Here is a 20,581-nt window from a genome sequence, read left to right as displayed (position 1 = left end):
CCCAGGACAGGTGAGTATCAGTATTTTTTTTTATTTTTAATCGCCGCGGGGGGTTCCAAGGGAGACATGTAGCATGGCAAAACCCCTTAGATGTCGCGGTCATGCTTGGCCGTGATATCCAAGGGGTGAAAACCACCGATTGGAGCGGTGTTATTCATTACCACAAAGTGTGAGGAAACCCGGATTCGATGTGAATCAAATATTTCCTGACATTTGGATCGAATTCCAGCTTCGATTTGCTCATCTCTAATTACCAGCACTCCCCCCCCCCCCCCAGTAGACAATGAGCACTTCCATCCATAGTGATAGAAATCTCATTCATTACAAGTGGGGCCCATTGCTTCTCTTAGGGCTACCTGCTCCTACTCTCCACCGGGCACTGATGTTGCTCTAAAATAGTATATGCCAGCAAATGAACAGAGAGTGGTGAGTACTGAGATGAATATTCAGAGCCCTGTACTGTGTGGGCACTGGGGGCATTATACTGTGACATGGCTGGGAGGCATTATACTATGAGGAAGCTGGGACCATGACACTGTGTGGGGACCTACCGGGGGGCATTATACTGTTTAGGGGCCACCGGGGGAGCATTATAATATGTATGGGACAACATAATGTGAAGGAACACTAAGGAGAGCATTATACTGTGTGTGGAGAGCCCCAATCCTTGCGAGCCTCCACCTCTAGAAAATCCTGCATGTGCCCCTCCGATGGAGTGCTTCTTTAAATAACAATATTCTAGCAGGCTACATCAACCACTAGAGGGAGCTATGTACATTTACAGGTGAAAGAATAAATAGTATGCAGTGAGTTTTTCCTGGTGTCAGCTGCAGGCATCTAGAACTACATGTATATACAGTATATAGAGCCCTATTGTTCGTATTTGTTTCTATTACTTATTTTCTTCATAATAATACAATACTGATCTGATCTCGGTGCTTTAGTTATACTCAGGGTTCCCTTACCATTTCATATATCATATTTCACAAGGACACCATGCTTTGAATCCTTTGGCTTATAAATCTGCCAATATTTTTCTTCTGTTTTCCTTTTCATATTAAGCTAAGAAACAAGGCATCCCCGGAGTGCTATGCGGCAGCGTTATATCATTATATCTCATATATATTACATATATAGGCGGGAGGCGAGGAATAAAAGTGTAATCCATTTCATCTATACAAACAGACCTTGAAGTCTCATTGAGAGATGTCATTGTGCATTATAGCTCCAGGAAAGAAAGTCATTTAGCACAGTCTACCTTACTGGTAAAACCAGCGCAGAGAGGTGGTCGGGAAGATTTACATGTTTATGTCATGACATTTCAATAAGCTACTATTTTTTTTTTGTTGCTATAAATTGCTTTAGTCCTTCTCTATAGTGTGCCTTGGGTGAATCCTCAAAATGTTCCCCAAATTGTCCAAAGCTCTAAAGATGCCTAATACAAAAATATATCAATTACAACGCATTTCAGGCTCCCATTATTTCTGTGACTGATGGTCTCTGTCTTATGCCAGTTACATGTAGTTACAGTTATAGCCCATTGAAGTCAATCATAAGGCTAATGTTAAGATAGTTAATAATGTCCTAATTATCTCCCCCTGCAAGTAATAGTCCCCCCTAGGGAATAATGCCCCCTGTAGGTAATGGAGTCATCGATGGTGAACCTAAGGGAGGGGGGGGCTTCACAATATGGTTTTATTTTTAATCGTTCGCATCAGGCAGCGGGGAGATGCTAGCGTTTTTTCTTGTACATTAACAGTTTTGGAAGAGCTCCCACAGTCACATAGTAGTAGGTCAGTTAGCTGCAATTATTTGTCTTTTCCAGCAACCTCTTCCATAGACTTCTATGTTAAAAAGTAACTCTGCCTAAAAAGTGGAGAAGGAAACTGATTTCTTTAATAAGATATATTGGAAAATCACTTTTCTTGAATCATTAATACATGCGAATATAAGAAACTTTGTAAGTGGAGATATGTCATGGATTCCCATGCACCCCTGTTTAATGGAACAATGGTTGTACATGTTTGCTATCTTAATATTTTTGGAGCCTGCCAAAGAGAAGTCCAATACAGTGCTTGCCTATTTTCCTCAGCCCCATAGAGATGAATGGCACTGCACCATTCCTGTATGACCACTGTTTCATATAAATGGGGGATGAAAGAACCCTGTACCAGTGATAGATGAGAGTTCTAATATACTATTCACACATGGCCTTTTTGTTGCAGAAATTTCTGCAGTTGTCTCATTCATAGGATTGGGACTTACAGAAATCCTTTTACTTGGAACCAAATTTTGAGTGTAGATATTTCTGCAACAAATTTGCCATGTGTGATTGCACCTATCTGGTTCTCAGGCTGTCCTTGTATGGATCACTGGTTATATTAATTGGACTCAAGTCTTTTCTTTTTATCTTTTGACATTGAATAAATAGCAGTTTATTGGGCGGTGGATGGACCACAAACATGGCAGCATTCATAAAGAGTAATGACCCATTCAGTGCAATTGTAATTCCTTATCAGGTCACTGTGAGCTTGCCAGGCACGTGATAAGACATTTCAATGCTTACTCTTTTCTGACTTCTTACAATGATCAGGAATCGCTTGGACAATATTCTATATCAGTGTGATAAATCACTCAAAGTCATGGCCAGGGCCGGCTCCAGGTTTTTATAGGCCGTGGGCGACAGAGCCTCAGTGGGCCCCCTTGTAAAGGAGGTGGGGGAGTCGAGACACTGTGCGTTGCAGATGAAGCGAGTGACGTCATGCAGGAGTGTGGCGTCACCAACGCCATACCTCCCAATCTTTTAAAGAGTAGAAAGAGGGGCAAAAGGGGCTGTGAGTTCAGCTCCTGCTTAGCTACAGCCTGGCTTGCATGTGTAGGCGCGATGTGATGACGTCATCGCGCCTACACATGCAAGCCGGGCTGGAGCTTTAAAGCAGGAGCTGAACTCACAGCTCCTGCATCGCGTATGTATTCAGCTCATCGGCGGACGGACGCTGATGAGCTGAAATTGTGACAGGCAAGTGCCGGGGGGCCCCCAGAGGCTCTGTGGGCCCCGGCACTTGCCCGACTATGCCGTGCGCTGACGCCGGCCCTGGTCATGGCATGTAATATTTACCACTGATGTGAACTTTAGATGTGAAAGTTCAGAATTTGGATGTAAGAGCCTAAACATTGTGAGAAGGTGACAGGCAGAGTGCTGGAGTCATGGTGTATCTCCGCAAGATTTCTGACATATGTGTGGTCCTCAGCCCCAGGTGTGGGTCTTGGGCTCGTTGCTGGGCCATAAAAGGCTATTGGTCAGATCCTGAGAGTGGGAGGAGACGTCTGGGTCTGTCTTAAACCACTAGAGACTGGTGAGACCTAAGTCTAGTATTTATTTGTTCATGTGGCTGCTCATAAACCACACGTATAGTTAGCTTAATGTTTAGTTAGTGCTCGAACGAGCAGGGTTTTGTTTGACTTTTATTGCTTGAAGTTAAGGCTGCATTTTATTTAGCTTATTTTGTACCTTAAGTGAAGGTTTATTTATTTTATTTTTTTTGTGTTTCCAAATAAACCTGTTTGCACCAAATATTGTGTTCCTGTCTCTGACTGGTTGAGTTCGTACTCTTGCTGCTACCGAGCTACCTTCCCCACAACACATATAGCACAATACACAGAAAGAGCTTTATGTGCAACAGCGATTGAGAAGCATTCTTTCCCCATGAAGATTATAGCACTGTTCACACTTTTGTTGTAGATTTTTTTAAAAATTTTTATGTAGATTGTGAGCCCCATACAGGAATCACAATGTACTTTTTTTCTCCTATCAGTATGTCTTTATAGAATGGGAGGAAATCCATGCAAACACATGGAGAACATACAAACTCCTTGCAGATGATGTTCCTGGCAGGATTTAAAGCCAGGACTCCAGCGCTGCAAGGCTACAGTGCTAACCACTGAGCCACCGTGTTGCCCCTTTTGTTGTAAATTCTGTCATGATTGATGAGAAGAATGATAAAGCATGTAGCTCAAAAAAAAAATAGACAATGGGGTAGAACATGATGGACTTCAAAAGTGAAATGGATTTTCTGTGCATATCATATTGATGACCTTTTCTTAGGTTAGGTCATCAGTATCAGAGTCAAATATCTGGGACCCCAGCCGCTCAGATATTCAGCAGATGCTATACCAAGAACAGAGCTGGAAGCAGATAGCCCTGTTCTCCATGTATTAGCCATGAGCCACTACCTAGAGCAAAGCCATCTGATTCTTCTCTCTATCTAAGGGGGTCCTGGTGTCAGACCACCACCAATCTCATGTGGGTGTCCAATCCTAAAGACAAATCATCAGTATAATCTACCTGGAAAATTCCTTTAGGTCAGGGACCATGTGGTGTAAACACCGCAAAAACCGCAATGTTTTACAGTCTCTGCATCCACACATTGCCAAAAAATACACGTAGCAGAAATGCTGCAATTTCCAAAACGTTACATTTTTGGAAATCTGAGCATGTCAATTATACCTATGGAAATGCCCCAGGTTTCCTTATAGGTAAAATTGTATCAAAAAGACCATGGAGAAAAACTATTCTGGACTTTGTGAAAAGCGCTGCGGGAAAAACAGCGATGCATTTCTACTACGTTTTTTCGTGCAGCGCTTTTTGGCTGTGGCCCTCTATGTGAGGCCTTAGCCTAAATGTAGCCTGTTCAACACTGATGGTGTCCATCCTATGATCCGGTTACAGTATCTACATGGACATTGTCTGCCCTATATGGAACAGTGACTGACCAGGTCTGTAAGGTGCTCGGAATATGTCGTAACTAAGCAAAATAAATGAATAGAAATTCGCTGGCTTATCTCCTTCTCCTCAATGAAAGCACATGAGGAATAGCTGCGGGCAGGCTGCTATTCAAGATGTATGGCCGTGTTAAATAAATTCATGTGAAAGATCAATAGTTGTCTTGATGCTGCAGAAAAGGATGGAAGAAAAACTAGAGAAGTGAGTGTCTTGCAAAGTAGAAAAAGTCAATGATTTTGCTAAATATTAGGTAGAGGTACTAGGTAGAGGATATTATTACATGTGATGTCTCGCATACTGAGAGATATGAGCAGTCTCCAAAGATGGTTTATTGTACTTTACGACCACTTGGGCGACTCGTGGTGGCAGATGCTCCAGAATTCTAAAAATTCAGCCGCAGCACAAGAATTCCAACCACTCCGGTGCTGGCGTAGATTTCAGGGATCTCACCAACCAGTTTTGCTCACTTTTCTGAAAAGCTCATTAAAAATTGACATAGTGGCACATTTTAGCAATAAAGACAATAATATGCTAGCAAAATTATGAAAGTTATATATATATACCTTACCTTAGTTCAGATTTGGTCAAGGACTCCACTTTCTCATGAAGCCAATTCAATACAATGACATTCCACTTATGACATGATGCCAAAACTCTTGCCAGGCCATAGCCGACAACACAACCATTGGGTTGCCACAAATAGGCCATATAGGATATAACTTTGTGACTTCATATTACAAAATCATGTTGTTTGATAATCTCGAGACACACTCTGACAAAGAGAAAAGGTAGGAAGGAAACATCTCTATAGTGTACTTGTCATCTTCAAACATGTTGTCTGATCTGTTCGCAGTATGGGATAAAGCAAGAAAAACTGTGCAGATTATTTGACAAAGATTTAGCCAATATAGGATCAGAACAATGAACTGAAAAGTTTCATGAAGGATGCATGTACACCAAACTCCATCTGCATATTTAATTGGGTCAACTTTGCAGTTCATTATTAGAGATGAGCTAATTGATGAGCGAACAGTAAAATGTTCGAGATTCGATATTCGTTTTGAGTAGCCCCTCAATGTTCGACTACTCGAATCGAATATCAAACCTTATTATAGTCTATGGGGGGAAAATGCTCGTTTCAGGGGTAGGCAACGTTCGATCAAATTACACTTACCAAATCCACGAGTGAGGGTCGGGCTGGATCCTCCGAGAAGTCTTCTCCGTGCAGCGTCCCCGCGGCATCTTCCAGCTCTGAATTCACTCTGCCAGGCATCGGGCCTGGGCAGAGCCGCCTTCGCATGCCTGTACTACAAGCGGGCATGCACAGTCGGCTCTGCCCAGGCCCGATGCCTGGCAGAGTGAATTCAGAGCCGGAAGACGCTGCGGGGAAGCTGCACGGAGAAGACTTCTAAAGGTAGGAGAAGAACCAGCGTTGATTGGCCGACTGTATAGCATTCGGCCAATCAATGCTGGTTCTGCGTCGAACTTTTCCATTCGAATAGCGAGTGGTACTCTATCGAGTACGAGTATTTCAAATACCATAGTATTCCAGCGAATACCTACTTGATCGAGTACTACTCGCTCATCCCTATTCATTATTCTTATTCTATGATGGATCTAATGTGAACATAGCCTAGTTTGCTAGTTAGGAGTCCAGTGGGTGGTCCTATTGGCTTCGCTACATGAATGTACATACAGAGACAGCTGTCATTCATAAGGTAACACTGAGTGTTGGACTTGTAAGCATAATAAGTTATACCGGTTGTTTTCCCACAAAGCTGTATATCAATCTGTTCAGCTCCTCTTTCTCTATATATGCCGCTGTTTGTACAATGTGACCGGTTCCCTTTAAATATTTTGGAAATATATATCTGAAAACATGCAAATTATGCCTCGACTGGATTCATATCAATGTCAAACCCAGTCTGGTATAGGTTTAATATATTTTCAGCTATGTTGATGTCGATCCATCTGTTCTGAGATACTTTGCAAGGTAAATTAAGGGATTTTGGAATAGAACCATATTTACATTTGTAGACAATTGAAAATGAAACATTTTTGCAAATATAATTTACAGTTTTGCAGAGTTTTAAAGATTTTCTCTAACCATCTCAGGGTCCATGTGGTTTCTGCACAAAACATGCGGAGGAAAAAGTGGTGCTTGCAGGACTTTTCTCTGGAAACCACACGGACCCCATTATAGTCTATGGGGTCCGTGTGGTTTCTGTGCTAACTGCTTTTTAATGTGTAAAGGTTTCCGTACAGGGGGTCCCCAAGTGGACTCCCCGAACGGAATACCGAACGCCCATGTGAACCAGCCCTAAGAGCTCATGTGTTTACCCTTTGTTTTAGGGGGGAAAAAAACTGTAATGTTAAAAAAGTAATAATGGTGAAACTCAAAAGACTGAAGAAATCAAAGTTCCTGTGTGTAAGAATTCTCCGGCATTTTCTATTTTCTATTCTGCAGCATTTAAGGATAAAAAGAAATCTATTAGCCGAGAACTGACAAAAGCTCACTCTGATCACTGCGGCAGCTGCCTCGGAACGCATGACTATACTAAGCAAAGCTGTCAGGGACAGATAGCAGACGCACAATGGCATATAGCAAGCATCTCCAATAGTCCTGGAATCTTACTACACACCCCAAAATCCAAGGAACGGGAGACCAAGCACAGGAGGAGTCCATAAAACATCCCGTCACCTTATATGCAACTCATGTAACTGACCTACATATTTGGACAGGGGTGTAACTATAAGGGGTACAGTGGTAGAGGTCGAGGTTTTTTTTTAACTTTTTCTTATTTTTGTGTGTTTCACTTTGTGTTTGTTTTTTTACTTTTTCCCTGTCCCACAGAGGGACTTGAAGCTGAGCTCTCAGATCCCCAGTGCAATGTCCTGCAATACATAGTATTGCAGAACAACGCGCATTATTTCCTATGGCAACTATGCATAGGCAGTCAGGAGGCTGTAGTCCGGTCTCCTGGCTGTTATGGTAAACCCTCAGAGCCCTCGATCTTATTGCGGGTTATCCAAGGAGTAACAGGGGGGTGATCTTGCCTCCAGACCCCCTGGATGTACATGGTAAGAAAAACAGAAGGTTATTCAATACAAATAGTCATATACGGGAAAAAAATAATGTAATACTCAGAATATGCTATAAGTCAATGCCCTTATTGTTCCTCCATAAACTAAACCATAACATCTATTCTGCATTCAGTTGTAGCTACATTAATCAGTAGTCATTAGAATAGAATACATCTCATTATATATATATATATATATATATATATATATATATATATATATATATATAATGTAATATAGTGCAAGAGCAAAAACCCTGCAATATGGACAAAACCTGTTGTTATCTGAAGGCTATGTACAGTAGGATATACGGCCAATGCTTCATTCCTAATTGTCAGTATTATTTCTCTTTAATGTCATGGTATTTGGTCATAACCCAGTCTTATCCATATTAATTTCTCTGCGACAGATGTTGTTGTTATTGTCTGGTATTTAGGATCACTAATATGGCATTATTCATTTCCCTACAGTGCTTAGATGGCGGCTTTCTGAACTTCTACTCCAAACAATTTGTGAACCATCAGCATCATGAATAAGCACAGCAGTCTCCCGTATGCAAGAGGCAAAAGTGTAAGTAGCAACGTCTCTGCTCTCTAATGATCATCCTGGGGTTCAGGGGTGCAAGCCATAGTATTCATAATTATTTGTATGGCAGAATATCATATTTTATGCAGAATTATGGGACACAAGGATGTTATGTTATGTCATTGTTATTATTTTACATCCTTTTTTTCTTTCTGTCCAGATCTTTTAGTAAAACAAATACATCACAGACCGCAAAAAACAAGGCGGCCGTAGATAATAGTATATTTCCATCATTACTAGAGATGAGCGAACAGTGTTCTATCGAACACATGTTCGATCGGATATCAGGGTGTTCGCCATGTTCGAATCGAATCGAACACCACGTGGTAAAGTGCGCCAAAATTCGATTCCCCTCCCACCTTCCCTGGCGCCTTTTTTGCACCAATAACAGCGCAGGGGAGGTGGGACAGGAACTACGACACCGGGGGCATTGAAAAAAATTGGAAAAAGTCATTGGCTGCTGAAATCAGGTGACCTCCATTTTAGACGAATAGTGGATTTCAAATCCGGGTCATATGAGAATGTGAACTTTGTGACTATGAGACAGGGATAGCTGTACAGGCAGGGATAGCTAGGGATAACCTTTATTTAGGGGGGAATGTTATTAAAAATAACTTTTTGGGGCTCTATCGGGTGTGTAATTGTGATTTTTGTGAGATAAACTTTTTCCCATAGGGATGCATTGGCCAGCGCTGATTGGCCGAATTCCGTACTCTGGCCAATCAGTGCTGGCCAATGCATTCTATTAGCTTGATGAAGCAGAGTGTGCACAAGGGTTCAAGCGCACCCTCGGCTCTGATGTAGCAGAGCCGAGGCTGCACAAGGGTTCAAGCGCACCCTCGGCTCTGATGTAGGAGAGCCGAGGGTGCGCTTGAACCCTTGTGCACACTCTGCTTCATCAAGCTAATAGAATGCATTGGCCAGCGCTGATTGGCCAATGTATTCTATTAGCCTGATGAAGTAGAGCTGAATGTGTGTGCTAAGCACACACATTCAGCTCTACTTCATCGGGCTAATAGAATGCATTGGCCAGCGCTGATTGGCCAGAGTACGGAACTCGACCAATCAGCGCTGGCTCTGCTGGAGGAGGCGGAGTCTAAGATCGCTCCACACCAGTCTCCATTCAGGTCCGACCTTAGACTCCGCCTCCTCCGGCAGAGCCAGCGCTGATTGGCCGAAGGCTGGCCAATGCATTCCTATGCGAATGCAGAGACTTAGCAGTGCTGAGTCAGTTTTGCTCAACTACACATCTGATGCACACTCGGCTACACTGTAGCAATCTGATGTAGCAGAGCCGAGGGTGCACTAGAACCCCTGTGCAAACTCAGTTCACGCTAATAGAATGCATTGGCCAGCGCTGATTGGCCAATGCATTCTATTAGCCCGATGAAGTAGAGCTGAATGTGTGTGCTAAGCACACACATTCAGCACTGCTTCATCACGCCAATACAATGCATTAGCCAGTGCTGATTGGCCAGAGTACGGAATTCGGCCAATCAGCGCTGGCTCTGCTGGAGGAGGCGGAGTCTAAGGTCGGACCTGAATGGAGACTGGTGTGGAGCGATCTTAGACTCCGCCTCCTCCAGCAGAGCCAGCGCTGATTGGTCGAGTTCCGTACTCTGGCCAATCAGCGCTGGCCAATGCATTCTATTAGCCCGATGAAGTAGAGCTGAATGTGTGTGCTTAGCACACACATTCAGCTCTACTTCATCAGGCTAATAGAATACATTGGCCAATCAGCGCTGGCCAATGCATTCTATTAGCTTGATGAAGCAGAGTGTGCACAAGGGTTCAAGCGCACCCTCGGCTCTGATGTAGCAGAGCTGAGGGTGCACAAGGGTTCAAGTGCACCCTCGGCTCTCCTACATCAGAGCCGAGGGTGCGCTTGAACCCTTGTGCAGCCTCAGCTCTGCTACATCAGAGCCGAGGGTGCGCTTGAACCCTTGTGCACACTCTGCTTCATCAAGCTAATAGAATGCATTGGCCAGCACTGATTGGCCAGAGTACGGAATTCGGCCAATCAGCGCTGGCCAATGCATTCTATTAGCCCGATGAAGTAGAGCTGAATGTGTGTGCTAAGCACACACATTCAGCACTGCTTCATCACGCCAATACAATGCATTAGCCAGTGCTGATTGGCCAGAGTACGGAATTCGGCCAATCAGCGCTGGCTCTGCTGGAGGAGGCGGAGTCTAAGATCGCTCCACACCAGTCTCCATTCAGGTCCGACCTTAGACTCCGCCTCCTCCAGCAGAGCCAGCGCTGATTGGCCGAATTCCGTACTCTGGCCAATCAGCACTGGCTAATGCATTGTATTGGCGTGATGAAGCAGTGCTGAATGTGTGTGCTTAGCACACACATTCAGCTCTACTTCATCGGGCTAATAGAATGCATTGGCCAGCGCTGATTGGCCGAATTCCGTACTCTGGCCAATCAGCACTGGCTAATGCATTGTATTGGCGTGATGAAGCAGTGCTGAATGTGTGTGCTTAGCACACACATTCAGCTCTACTTCATCGGGCTAATAGAATGCATTGGCCAATCAGCGCTGGCCAATGCATTCTATTAGCGTGAACTGAGTTTGCACAGGGGTTCTAGTGCACCCTCGGCTCTGCTACATCAGATTGCTACATCTGATGTAGCAGTGCTGAGTGTGCATCAGATGTGTAGTTGAGCAAAACTGACTCAGCACTGCTAAGTCTGCATTCGCATAGGAATGCATTGGCCAGCCTTCGGCCAATCAGCGCTGGCTCTGCCGGAGGAGGCGGAGTCTAAGGTCGGACCTGAATGGAGACTGGTGTGGAGCTATCTTAGACTCCGCCTCCTCCAGCAGAGCCAGTGCTGATTGGTCGAGTTCCGTACTCTGGCCAATCAGCACTGGCCAATGCATTTCTATGGGGAAAAGTTAGCTTGCGAAAATCGCAAACTGACAGGGATTTCCATGAAATAAAGTGACTTTTATGCCCCCAGACATGCTTCCCCTGCTGTCCCAGTGTCATTCCAGGGTGTTGGTATCATTTCCTGGGGTGTCATAGTGGACTTGGTGACCCTCCAGACACGAATTTGGGTTTCCCCCTTAACGAGTTTATGTTCCCCATAGACTATAATGGGGTTCGAAACCCATTCGAACACTCGAACAGTGAGCGGCTGTTCGAATCGAATTTCGAACCTCGAACATTTTAGTGTTCGCTCATCTCTAATCATTACTTATCTCTGCACTATGCACTATTAAGCTAAAACAGCTACAGTGACAGGAGAGCCGTCAGTGCAGATATTGATAGGTTGCATTCACGCCTGTGCCATAGAACCTAAGGCTACACCATTGCTGCTATGCCATGTCAAGGAACATCCATGTTTATTACTGTAACTTTGTAACCTTTGTATTATTTGCCATTATGCCAGTTGGCTCTTTCACAGAAGAGGTCATTTACAGTCCACCATTTGGAAGGTAAAAATCCTTAGAGTCAATTTCTGACACCTTTAAACTGGGCTTGGGACACAAGTAGGGTGTAAAGTAATCCAGACACATCTGCAGATCTGGCCTATGATGAAGCCCAGTGAGACAGCTGTCTGCAGATAGGGGTCTGGTTTGGCTTAAACCTTTGCTGTCTCCTAAACTGGTTTGCAGTGTCGAACATTGACTTCTAGGAGTGCAACTTTCCAACTTTTCCCAGAAGATCATTGCATGACCAACAAAACTTCTTATACCGTCATGGCGTTTTCCCTGTGACATAACTGTATTGATATCCCTGATATATTACATAATTTCTGTTGACATCTGTATGTGAATAATTTCATATTTTTTTTAGCTCTACATTATGACAGCGCTTTGTATATTATACTTTTACTGTGACAACACTGTGGGATCGAGGTCAGAGGTTATTTCCCACAATGCTTGGCTACTGGCCAATCATTGTGGGAAAAGCTATAGTATCCCGTTTCGAATAGCACGCACCCATAGGAATGAATGGAATCGGTTGCATCCATTCATTCCTATGGATATACCGCAGTCTGCCACTCTTCTGCTTCATCCCTGTTTTACCATATACTCAGCTCTGCTACATCTGAGATTCATCTGAGTGTATTCACCTGGAGTGGAGTGGGAGTGTAAGTGTATAATGTGCCATATATGATAAAAGTGCATCTTCCTTTAAATTGCTGTTCGTGAGAAACTTTTCTACCTGTTAGTAAAACTTTGTCCGGAGGTTTTTGGCGATCCCCAGATGAATATGTGAATTCTAAGGATAATGATCTTTTCTGACTTCTGACCCGGAATAGTCAATGTTTTCCTCCTCTGTTCCTATTTCTACAGACTTGACCACAATCAATATCTTATCTGTTTAATTACTTTAGTATAAAGATCAGAATGGCTCAATGTGTTTATCTGTCCTGAGTGTGACAGAGGATACAAATGAGATAAACCCCACTATTGTTTCTTTGTGATCCATGGAATTGGCCGCCATACTGTATACAGATGTTCCAGGTCAAGATAATACAAATCCAATCCTGAACAATAGAGACAGCATTGGACTGTATCTGTATTAAGGGCCAATTGTTCTGGTTAACAATATAAGGGTCTCCATTTTCTGTTTACTCCCATATGCAGTAAACATGGAGACCTATGGAGAGGAAATGTGCTATTTGACTTACTAGCAATGGTGCTTGCATGAAGCTGACCATAACATACCACCCAACCGTCCCAAAAATGGTACAGTCTATGATTTCAGGTGATGTCTTGGATGAGAGGAGGCCTGTCTTGGTTCCAATGTAGAGGCCACATTGAGTGGACATTATACTATGTGGGATCAATAAGGACTATTATACTGAGTGGGTACCTCAATGAGGACATTGTACTGAGTTGGGAATACAAGGGGGCATTATACCCATGGCAGATTTTGTCCCCCTTCTGGCCCTTTGAATGTTGGGAGGTATGACCATAAATAAAAAGGCATAACCTTTCCCCTCCATACATCTGTCTCTATACCTACTCACACATAACATCTGGTCTTTGCAAGACCATCTTCTTTTCTTATAAGTCAAAGTGGTTGTGGCACCAAATAAGTCAGGACTAGAGATGAGCAAACACTGTTCGGAACAGCCGTTCCGAACAGTACGCTCACAGCACACTCCCATAGAAATGAATGGAAGCAGCCGGCACGCCGGGGGTTAAGCGGCCAGCCGCCGGCAAAGTCCGTGTGCCAGGTGCTTCCATTCATTTCTATGGGAGCGTGCTGTTCGGATCGGCTGATCTGAACAGTGTTCGCTCATATCTAGTCAGGACCGATCCACAGAATCAGTCATAACTTGCTGATCAGGGAGAGTCTACAAGTCACACATAGATAGGTGAGCGCTATATTCATAAACTAGAATATTCCCAGCAGCACTATGTAGGGGAATGGTGCAGGTCTCAAGAATTTGGACTTGTGATCCCTTGTAGATAAATAATGAACAGGCAATAGGGTTGAGCCGATCTTGAGATTTCAGGATAATTTTTAAAATCCGATTTTCGATCATTTTCCAGCCGATCCCAATCGTGAAATTTGCTCAATCGCTGATTGGGATCTGATCTTTCCTGATCACTCAACCCCATTAATGATATATACATGAATAGAGTTGAGCCGATCTTGAAATTTTGGGATCGTTTTTAAAAGCCGATTTTTGATCATTTTCCAGCTCGATCGCCAATCGGGATCTGATCTTTCCCAATTGCTCAACCCTAATAGGCAACACTCAATACAAAATCCTTGAAAATCAAGTAGGTTTATTCCATATTTGATGTTTCATTCCACTACAAATGGGACCTTTCTTGAGCACTGTATCCGGCCATCCTTGGCCGTTCCATTGAAAATGAATGAGTGACAATGTGCTTGTACAATTGCTGCTCTATTAAGTCAGAGAGATAGAATCCCATCCTCAGGAACAGTGGGGGTCCCTTCCCTAGTGATCAGCTAGTTATAATGATATATCCTGTGATTCACAAAGGGTTGAAGGGGAGAGGGGGGCGGGATTCAGAAACCTTTAATGACCTTTTTTTTTTTTTTTTTTTAACCAAGTATTTGTGTTAAACAATTTTTTTGAGAGTTTTTTATTTCTTTTTTAATTTTCTATGTCACTATCTATATACATTTTTGTTTTATTTAATTTAAAAAAAAAAAACAACAAAAGTCTAAATCCTTTCATTTCATACTGGCCACTAAGCCTAATAATAGACTGACACCAACCAATTCTGTAGTGGTTTTCTTTACAGCATTCACCTCATTTACATCACAGACAAGACAGACTGTATTACAGTAGAAGATCACCCATCTATAAATAACACCACTGACCATCACGATATCCACTACTGACAATAGATGATGTCACAGCTGTCTAGAAACCCTACCATAGACCTCAATGGGTTAGCTTCAGTCTATTGCTGTCTTGAACATGATTATGCTGTAAAGCAGTTCACTAAATGCTGCTAACAGAGAAGCTCAGGCAAGATGGCCGCCCCCATAATCATGCATAGAAAAATCTAACACCGGAAATGAAAAGTAGATTATTAAAACACAGTGAAATCTATCCCTTTTTTTCTAAACATGGTAATAATTGGTGATCTGTTCCTCTCAGCGCTCCCTCGTATACGGCGTTTATCCCTTTTTTGTGAATTAGATTATTTTACGGTGACTTGAGTCTTAGCTGTATAAATGAAGGAATACGTCTGTGACTCCCGGTAAACACTTTGCTATTGGCTATTTATAGGATTTTAAGCTGTTCGGCAGCGTTCGCTTCCACTCATGTAAATGGCGCTCACCTTCTGGCAGAAATAGTTTTTGTACTTGCATCGATGAATAAAAGTCTAACCCGCTGTGAAGCAATCTGTACCCGAGTTTGCTCTGGATTGCGGCTTCTTTGTGTCAATAGGTGAGAAGTAGGAGGGGAAATTCGCAGTGGGAAGTTAGAAAGGTCATTTTCCATGCTGAGATATCTGCCTTCCTAATTTCGACTTGGTACCGTAATACAGAATGAAAGGTTTTTACCGTCCATTCCGCAGCTGTGAGAATTGCTGGTCCGTTTCCCGCGAGATGCACAGAGATTATATACCAGCAGCTGTGCTCATTCTTTACCTGATAATGACACACGGAGCCGGGGTAGGACTGCGAGGTAACGCACAGTGCCGGAACAAATGTTATGTCAAATGGTTAAATGCTCATAGGTATCGTTCATTTTCTTTAGGTAAGCCAGCTGTTTTATGCCCTGATCTCTCCGTGCACCTGCACAACCGACTCGTCCGCCTTCTCGCTCCACTTTACATTCTGGAAATGCTTTTTTAGCGAGCGGATTAATGCAGCGGAAAAGCAGTTAAGTCAACTGACACTCACTAGGGCTGGCAGGGCCGTGCTTAGCCACCCAAGGAAAATTGTGTTCCTGGTGCCAGTTCTTTGATATCGCCCATCGTAATCTCTTTATTTTGACATGTGGATTCAATTCAAGAATTAGGCTTGAAATAAAGACCAAGAATCCCGTGTACGTAATGGATAAAATACAGCGGAGTTCTCAAAATAGAACCGGGTATTAAAAGGATTTTTCGAATTGCTTTATTGCTCTTGAGATGTTATAAAACAAGAGCTAGACTACTGTTTGGCTATTGGGTTCGCATAAATATTCAGCCTGTGGTTATAATATGGTCATAAGGGGGCAATTCTTTAGAAGATTGATGTTTCCTCCGCTGGTCTTAATAAAGTCCCGCATTGGCACGAGGCGATGAATTATTAAAGGGCTCTTAGTGCACTTCTTTGTGTCACAATGAACATCTAAGCCAGTTCGGAACTTGTTTAGATTTTCTTTACAATTCTCACCAGTTTTCCTGGCATGAGCTATAATAAATTTGTCATATCGAGGTATCCCTGCCCTGGCCTACCTTTCTCTTTACCCCACTCTCGCAAAAAGTATCGATTGAGACACAGATCAGGTGCATGGTGTTAGGACGGGCCGGGGCCTCCGCTATGCAGCATGGAGGTGCCCGATCCGATCCCTGTCCAGTGCCGGAGTCACTGCTGCTTCCAGTGCTGGGGTAGGCTGGAGGCCTCCACTTGAGTGTGAGGAGGTTCTGAGTTTTTCCCTAACGTGGGGACCAGCACTTCTGTGGTCAGAGGGCTCAGCGGCGGGCCTGAGGCTATTTAGGCCTCATTCTGGTTTCGGCCCACTGCTGTTTATTCGTTTACCAACGGCATCAGCTCCCCTAGCAATGAGCCCTCCTTTTTTTCCTTCCTTGCTCCCTGTCACCTGTCTCCTGCCTCCTATCCCTGAAACTTGGATTCCCTGGATGTGTTGACCTGGCTTGCTTTTCAGACCTGCCCTCCGTGATCCTGATTTGGCACCTTCCTGACCTCCTGTGCATGACCTTTGGCTTCCACCTGACCTCTCTTTTGGATCCTGTTTTTGGCTACTTTACCTCCAGTGTATGACCCGGCTTCCCTGACTACGCTTTTGCCTCTGCCTTCTGCTACCACGTGACCTCCAGTTATCTGCAAGGCTTGTTTGACCACGTATATGCTTCTTGGGTATCTGCGTGATTCCCCTGGATTACCCTCCTGCTCATCTGCACTCCAGTCCATCTTGCTCCCTTGGACTTCACTCTCAGGCTAGTATCTGGGGCCTGGTTCCGCTCTGGTTGGAAGCGTAGCACACCCAGGACTGTTTTTGCCTCAGCACTTGGGGATCCTGGTTGCCCAGGACTTACAGAGTTATTTGTTGCATCAGGTTCTGAACACATGGGTGCAAAAAAGAACTTTGTGCCAAAGATACACCACAATTAGATGGGTTAATAAAACCCCAATGTTTTTGGTGAGCCTGCCAATTTTGATTAGACTGGATGATCATATAATGTCTATTGGAATGTCACCACTCTTCCTAATGGCAGTTCTTGGTGGTGAAAGAAGAATCAGGCCATGCTTTTGTTCTCAAGGGGTAAGCCACCAGGGGTATCTGGCAGCAGCCGAAATTGAACACATTGCATAATGTGAAAGAGAGAAGGCAATCGGAAAGAACAGTTGTCTTCTACCAAATGTGTATGGTCAGTCACAGGTCAAGCAGAGGATTTGCAGAATGAATGTTGGACTTTACGATTTTTTATCAAAAAGAGTTGACGATTCAGTTCTTCTCCAAGGGTGTTCAATGAGGTTAAGTCTATCAATACCCTTATACCAAACTCTTCAAACCATTTCTTTATGGACCTTGCAAAGTCATGTTGGTCTTTTCACAAACTAGAAGCCTATTGTGGTGTAAAATGTCTTTGTATGCTAAAGCATTAACATTACCCTTAACTGATGAAAAAGGACCTAGCCGAAATCCTAAAAAAACCCACCCCATACCATTATCTCTCTTCCACCAAATTTGGCAGTAGACCATGTGCATTACGACCAGTAGGATGTATGAGCATATGTAAAACCCAGACTTTGGCCGTAAGGTAGCCAGTTATTGAAAGTCAAGTTCTCTGTAGTAGTTCACCAGAATGGTAGAAGATAACACAAAAAGTCACCCTAGTTATTTAAGAATTGACATTTGGTGCACAGACAGAAGAATGGTCAAAGTTCTTGAAGAAAGGCCAATCAACGCAGTCAGTAAAGTAAACTGTTATACGTAGATGGCGGTCAGTGTGCATGTCCATCAGTTCCTGAATTGGTTGTTTCTCTGTAGTGAGTGGTGAGTGACAGATAAAGTAATTGAAATGGAGGATAAGAGATTTATACTCATCGCGCCATTTACTACTTTTCAACCCTGCCTGTGAGTTGTTCTGCTTCACAATACTGGCACTTCAGATTGCCCAAAAAACTAACTTATGGCAATTCATGTCTATGGACATTTCATTACGGTGTGCTTCTATTTTTATTGCACTTGTTTAGCATTGGGTGTAACTGAAAATCATCAACTATAAAATTAGGACAAGTGCCCAAAAAACATTTGGCCATAGTATTTGTAATATAATTGTAGACTGTTCTGAAAACATATTGGGTTATTATCTAAACCCACTTAAGGCGAAGGCCCCACGAAGGCCCCACGTATTGAGCCGCAATGGACCAGTAATTCCACAGATATTAAAAAAACGCAATGGTTTTTGAAATTATAACTAGAGATGAGTGAGTAGTGAAATATTCGAGATTCGTTTTGAGTAGAACCTCAATATTCGACTACTCAATCGAATATCAAATCCCATTATAGTTTATGGGAAAAAATGCTTGTTTTAGGGGAAACCACTATTCGACTAAAGGAGAACCACCAAGTCCACGAGTAGCAGGAGGAGAACGTTTAGGAGGAGCGAAGTGAAGTTGAGGAGCGCTGTGCAGTTAAAGCGCATGGACCCCGTAGACTATAACTGAGTCTGTGTGCTTGCAGCGCACTGCCCGCACGAATGATTCGTGCAGGCAGTGCGTGGCAAGCACACGGACCCAATTATAGTCTATGGGGTCCGTGCGCTTTAACTGCACAGTGCTTGCAGTCGCGCTGATATTCTGTTCGGGGGGTCCTCCTGCAGACTCCTTCCGGATGGGAGGCAAGCGCTAATGTGAACTGGCCCTAAAAGCAAAGTGGAAGGAGTAGGACACTGTGCGGGGAGAGTGATAGACCCGCAGGATAGTATTACAGCATCCCTCCTGCAGAACCAGCGTTGATTGGCTGAATACTATACAGTGCATAGCATTCAGCCAACCAACGCTGGTTCTGCAGGAGGCTCATCTTTGATGAGGCGGAGTCTAAGATCGGACCACAATGTAGACTGCTCTAATGTTAAATATGCAGTCTACATTGTGGTCCGATCTTGGACTCCGCCTCCTCACAGACCAGCCTCTGGCAGAACCAGCGTTGATTGGCCGAATGCTGTACTCTGTATAGCATTTGGCCAATCAACACTGGTCAATGCATTCCTATGAGAAAAAGTCAGCTCCCGCATAATGCAAGCTGCCAGCTCTCCCGACTAGCAAAGACGAGCCTGCTCCAGAAACAGTGTTGTTTGGCTGAATGCTATACACTGTATAGCATTCGGCCATTCAACTCTGGTTCTGAATCGAATCTTTAGTGTGAATAGCGAGTAGTGTTTGATCGAGTACGAGTATTTCGAATACCATAGTATTCTATCGAATTCCTACTTGATCAAATACTAATCGCTCATCTCTAATTACAACATTACTGCTACAGATTTTTTTTTCTGCAATGTGTGGATGGGATTAGCTGGAATCCCATCCACTTTGCAGGTACAGTAAAATGTAGCAGCTTCTGCCGGGGCATTTCAGCTGCGTCCAAACTTTAGCGTTTTCGCTACGTGGAGCCCCAGCCTCAATGTTCTTACCTTTTAAGATGAAAGGCGATGGTCACCACAATAAAAAGAAGACAAAACAATTAGACTTCTACCTAAAGGTCAAATTAGATTTCCTATTCAAGGACTGGTGGCTATCACATCCAATATAATGTGTTATCGCCGGTACCTAGAATGTGTGAACCTTCACAATTCCAGCTCATTAATGAGTAAAGCTTCAAGGGCACTTAGAAATGTAATACAGCACATATTAAGGAATGGCTCTAAAGTTCAGGTAAGAATTAATATGCAATGATTCGCTGAATTCTCACCAGCCTTGTGTATAGTAGCTCTAGAATGCTAGGAAAAATGCCTTGTACTTGGAAAACGCAATCTCTTACTGCATGCACTGATCGTGGGCATTAACCCTTCTGATGCCTTGGCCATGACTGAGGAACCATTTTCCCAGGAGTGCATTGATGCTACCATTTTGGGTTGGATCGCCATCCACAAGAATGAGATTTTGGGTGGCGATCCATCGTCTAAGCATCTCTTTGGAACTATTTGCCCCAGGAAGTGGTGATGGTGGATTTATTGTGCAAGTGCAAAGAGGGCCTGGATGTCTTTCTGGAACAGAACAATATGGCTTATGGATTCTAGATGTTGTTAAGGACTAGATATGAGCGAGTACTGTTCGGATCAGTCGATCCGAACAGCACGCTCGCATAGAAATGAATGGACGTAGCCGGCACGCGGGGGGTTAAGCGGCCGGCCGCCGTCAAAGCGGAAGTACCAGGTGCATCCATTCATTTCTATGGAGCATCCTGTTCGGTTCGGCTGATCCGAACAGTACTCGCTCA

General features: G+C 43.6%; 1 protein-coding gene across 1 annotated transcript in view; it reads left to right on the top strand.

The window, feature by feature from the left end:
• The window catches only part of PDE4D (phosphodiesterase 4D), a 919,557-nt gene that overhangs the window by 140,392 nt on the left and 758,584 nt on the right, over positions 1-20,581 (top strand). The window contains exon 2 of the mRNA XM_075269766.1: positions 8,338-8,437. Coding sequence (XP_075125867.1) covers positions 8,396-8,437 — 42 coding nt within the window. The 5' untranslated portion in view covers positions 8,338-8,395. The remainder of the gene's footprint in view (positions 1-8,337; positions 8,438-20,581) is intronic.

This window comes from Leptodactylus fuscus, chromosome 1, assembly GCF_031893055.1.
Source record: "Leptodactylus fuscus isolate aLepFus1 chromosome 1, aLepFus1.hap2, whole genome shotgun sequence".
Taxonomy (NCBI): domain Eukaryota; kingdom Metazoa; phylum Chordata; class Amphibia; order Anura; family Leptodactylidae; genus Leptodactylus; species Leptodactylus fuscus.
The sequence above is the reverse complement of the archived record's forward strand: the minus strand, read 5'-3'. Positions and strand labels throughout refer to the sequence as shown.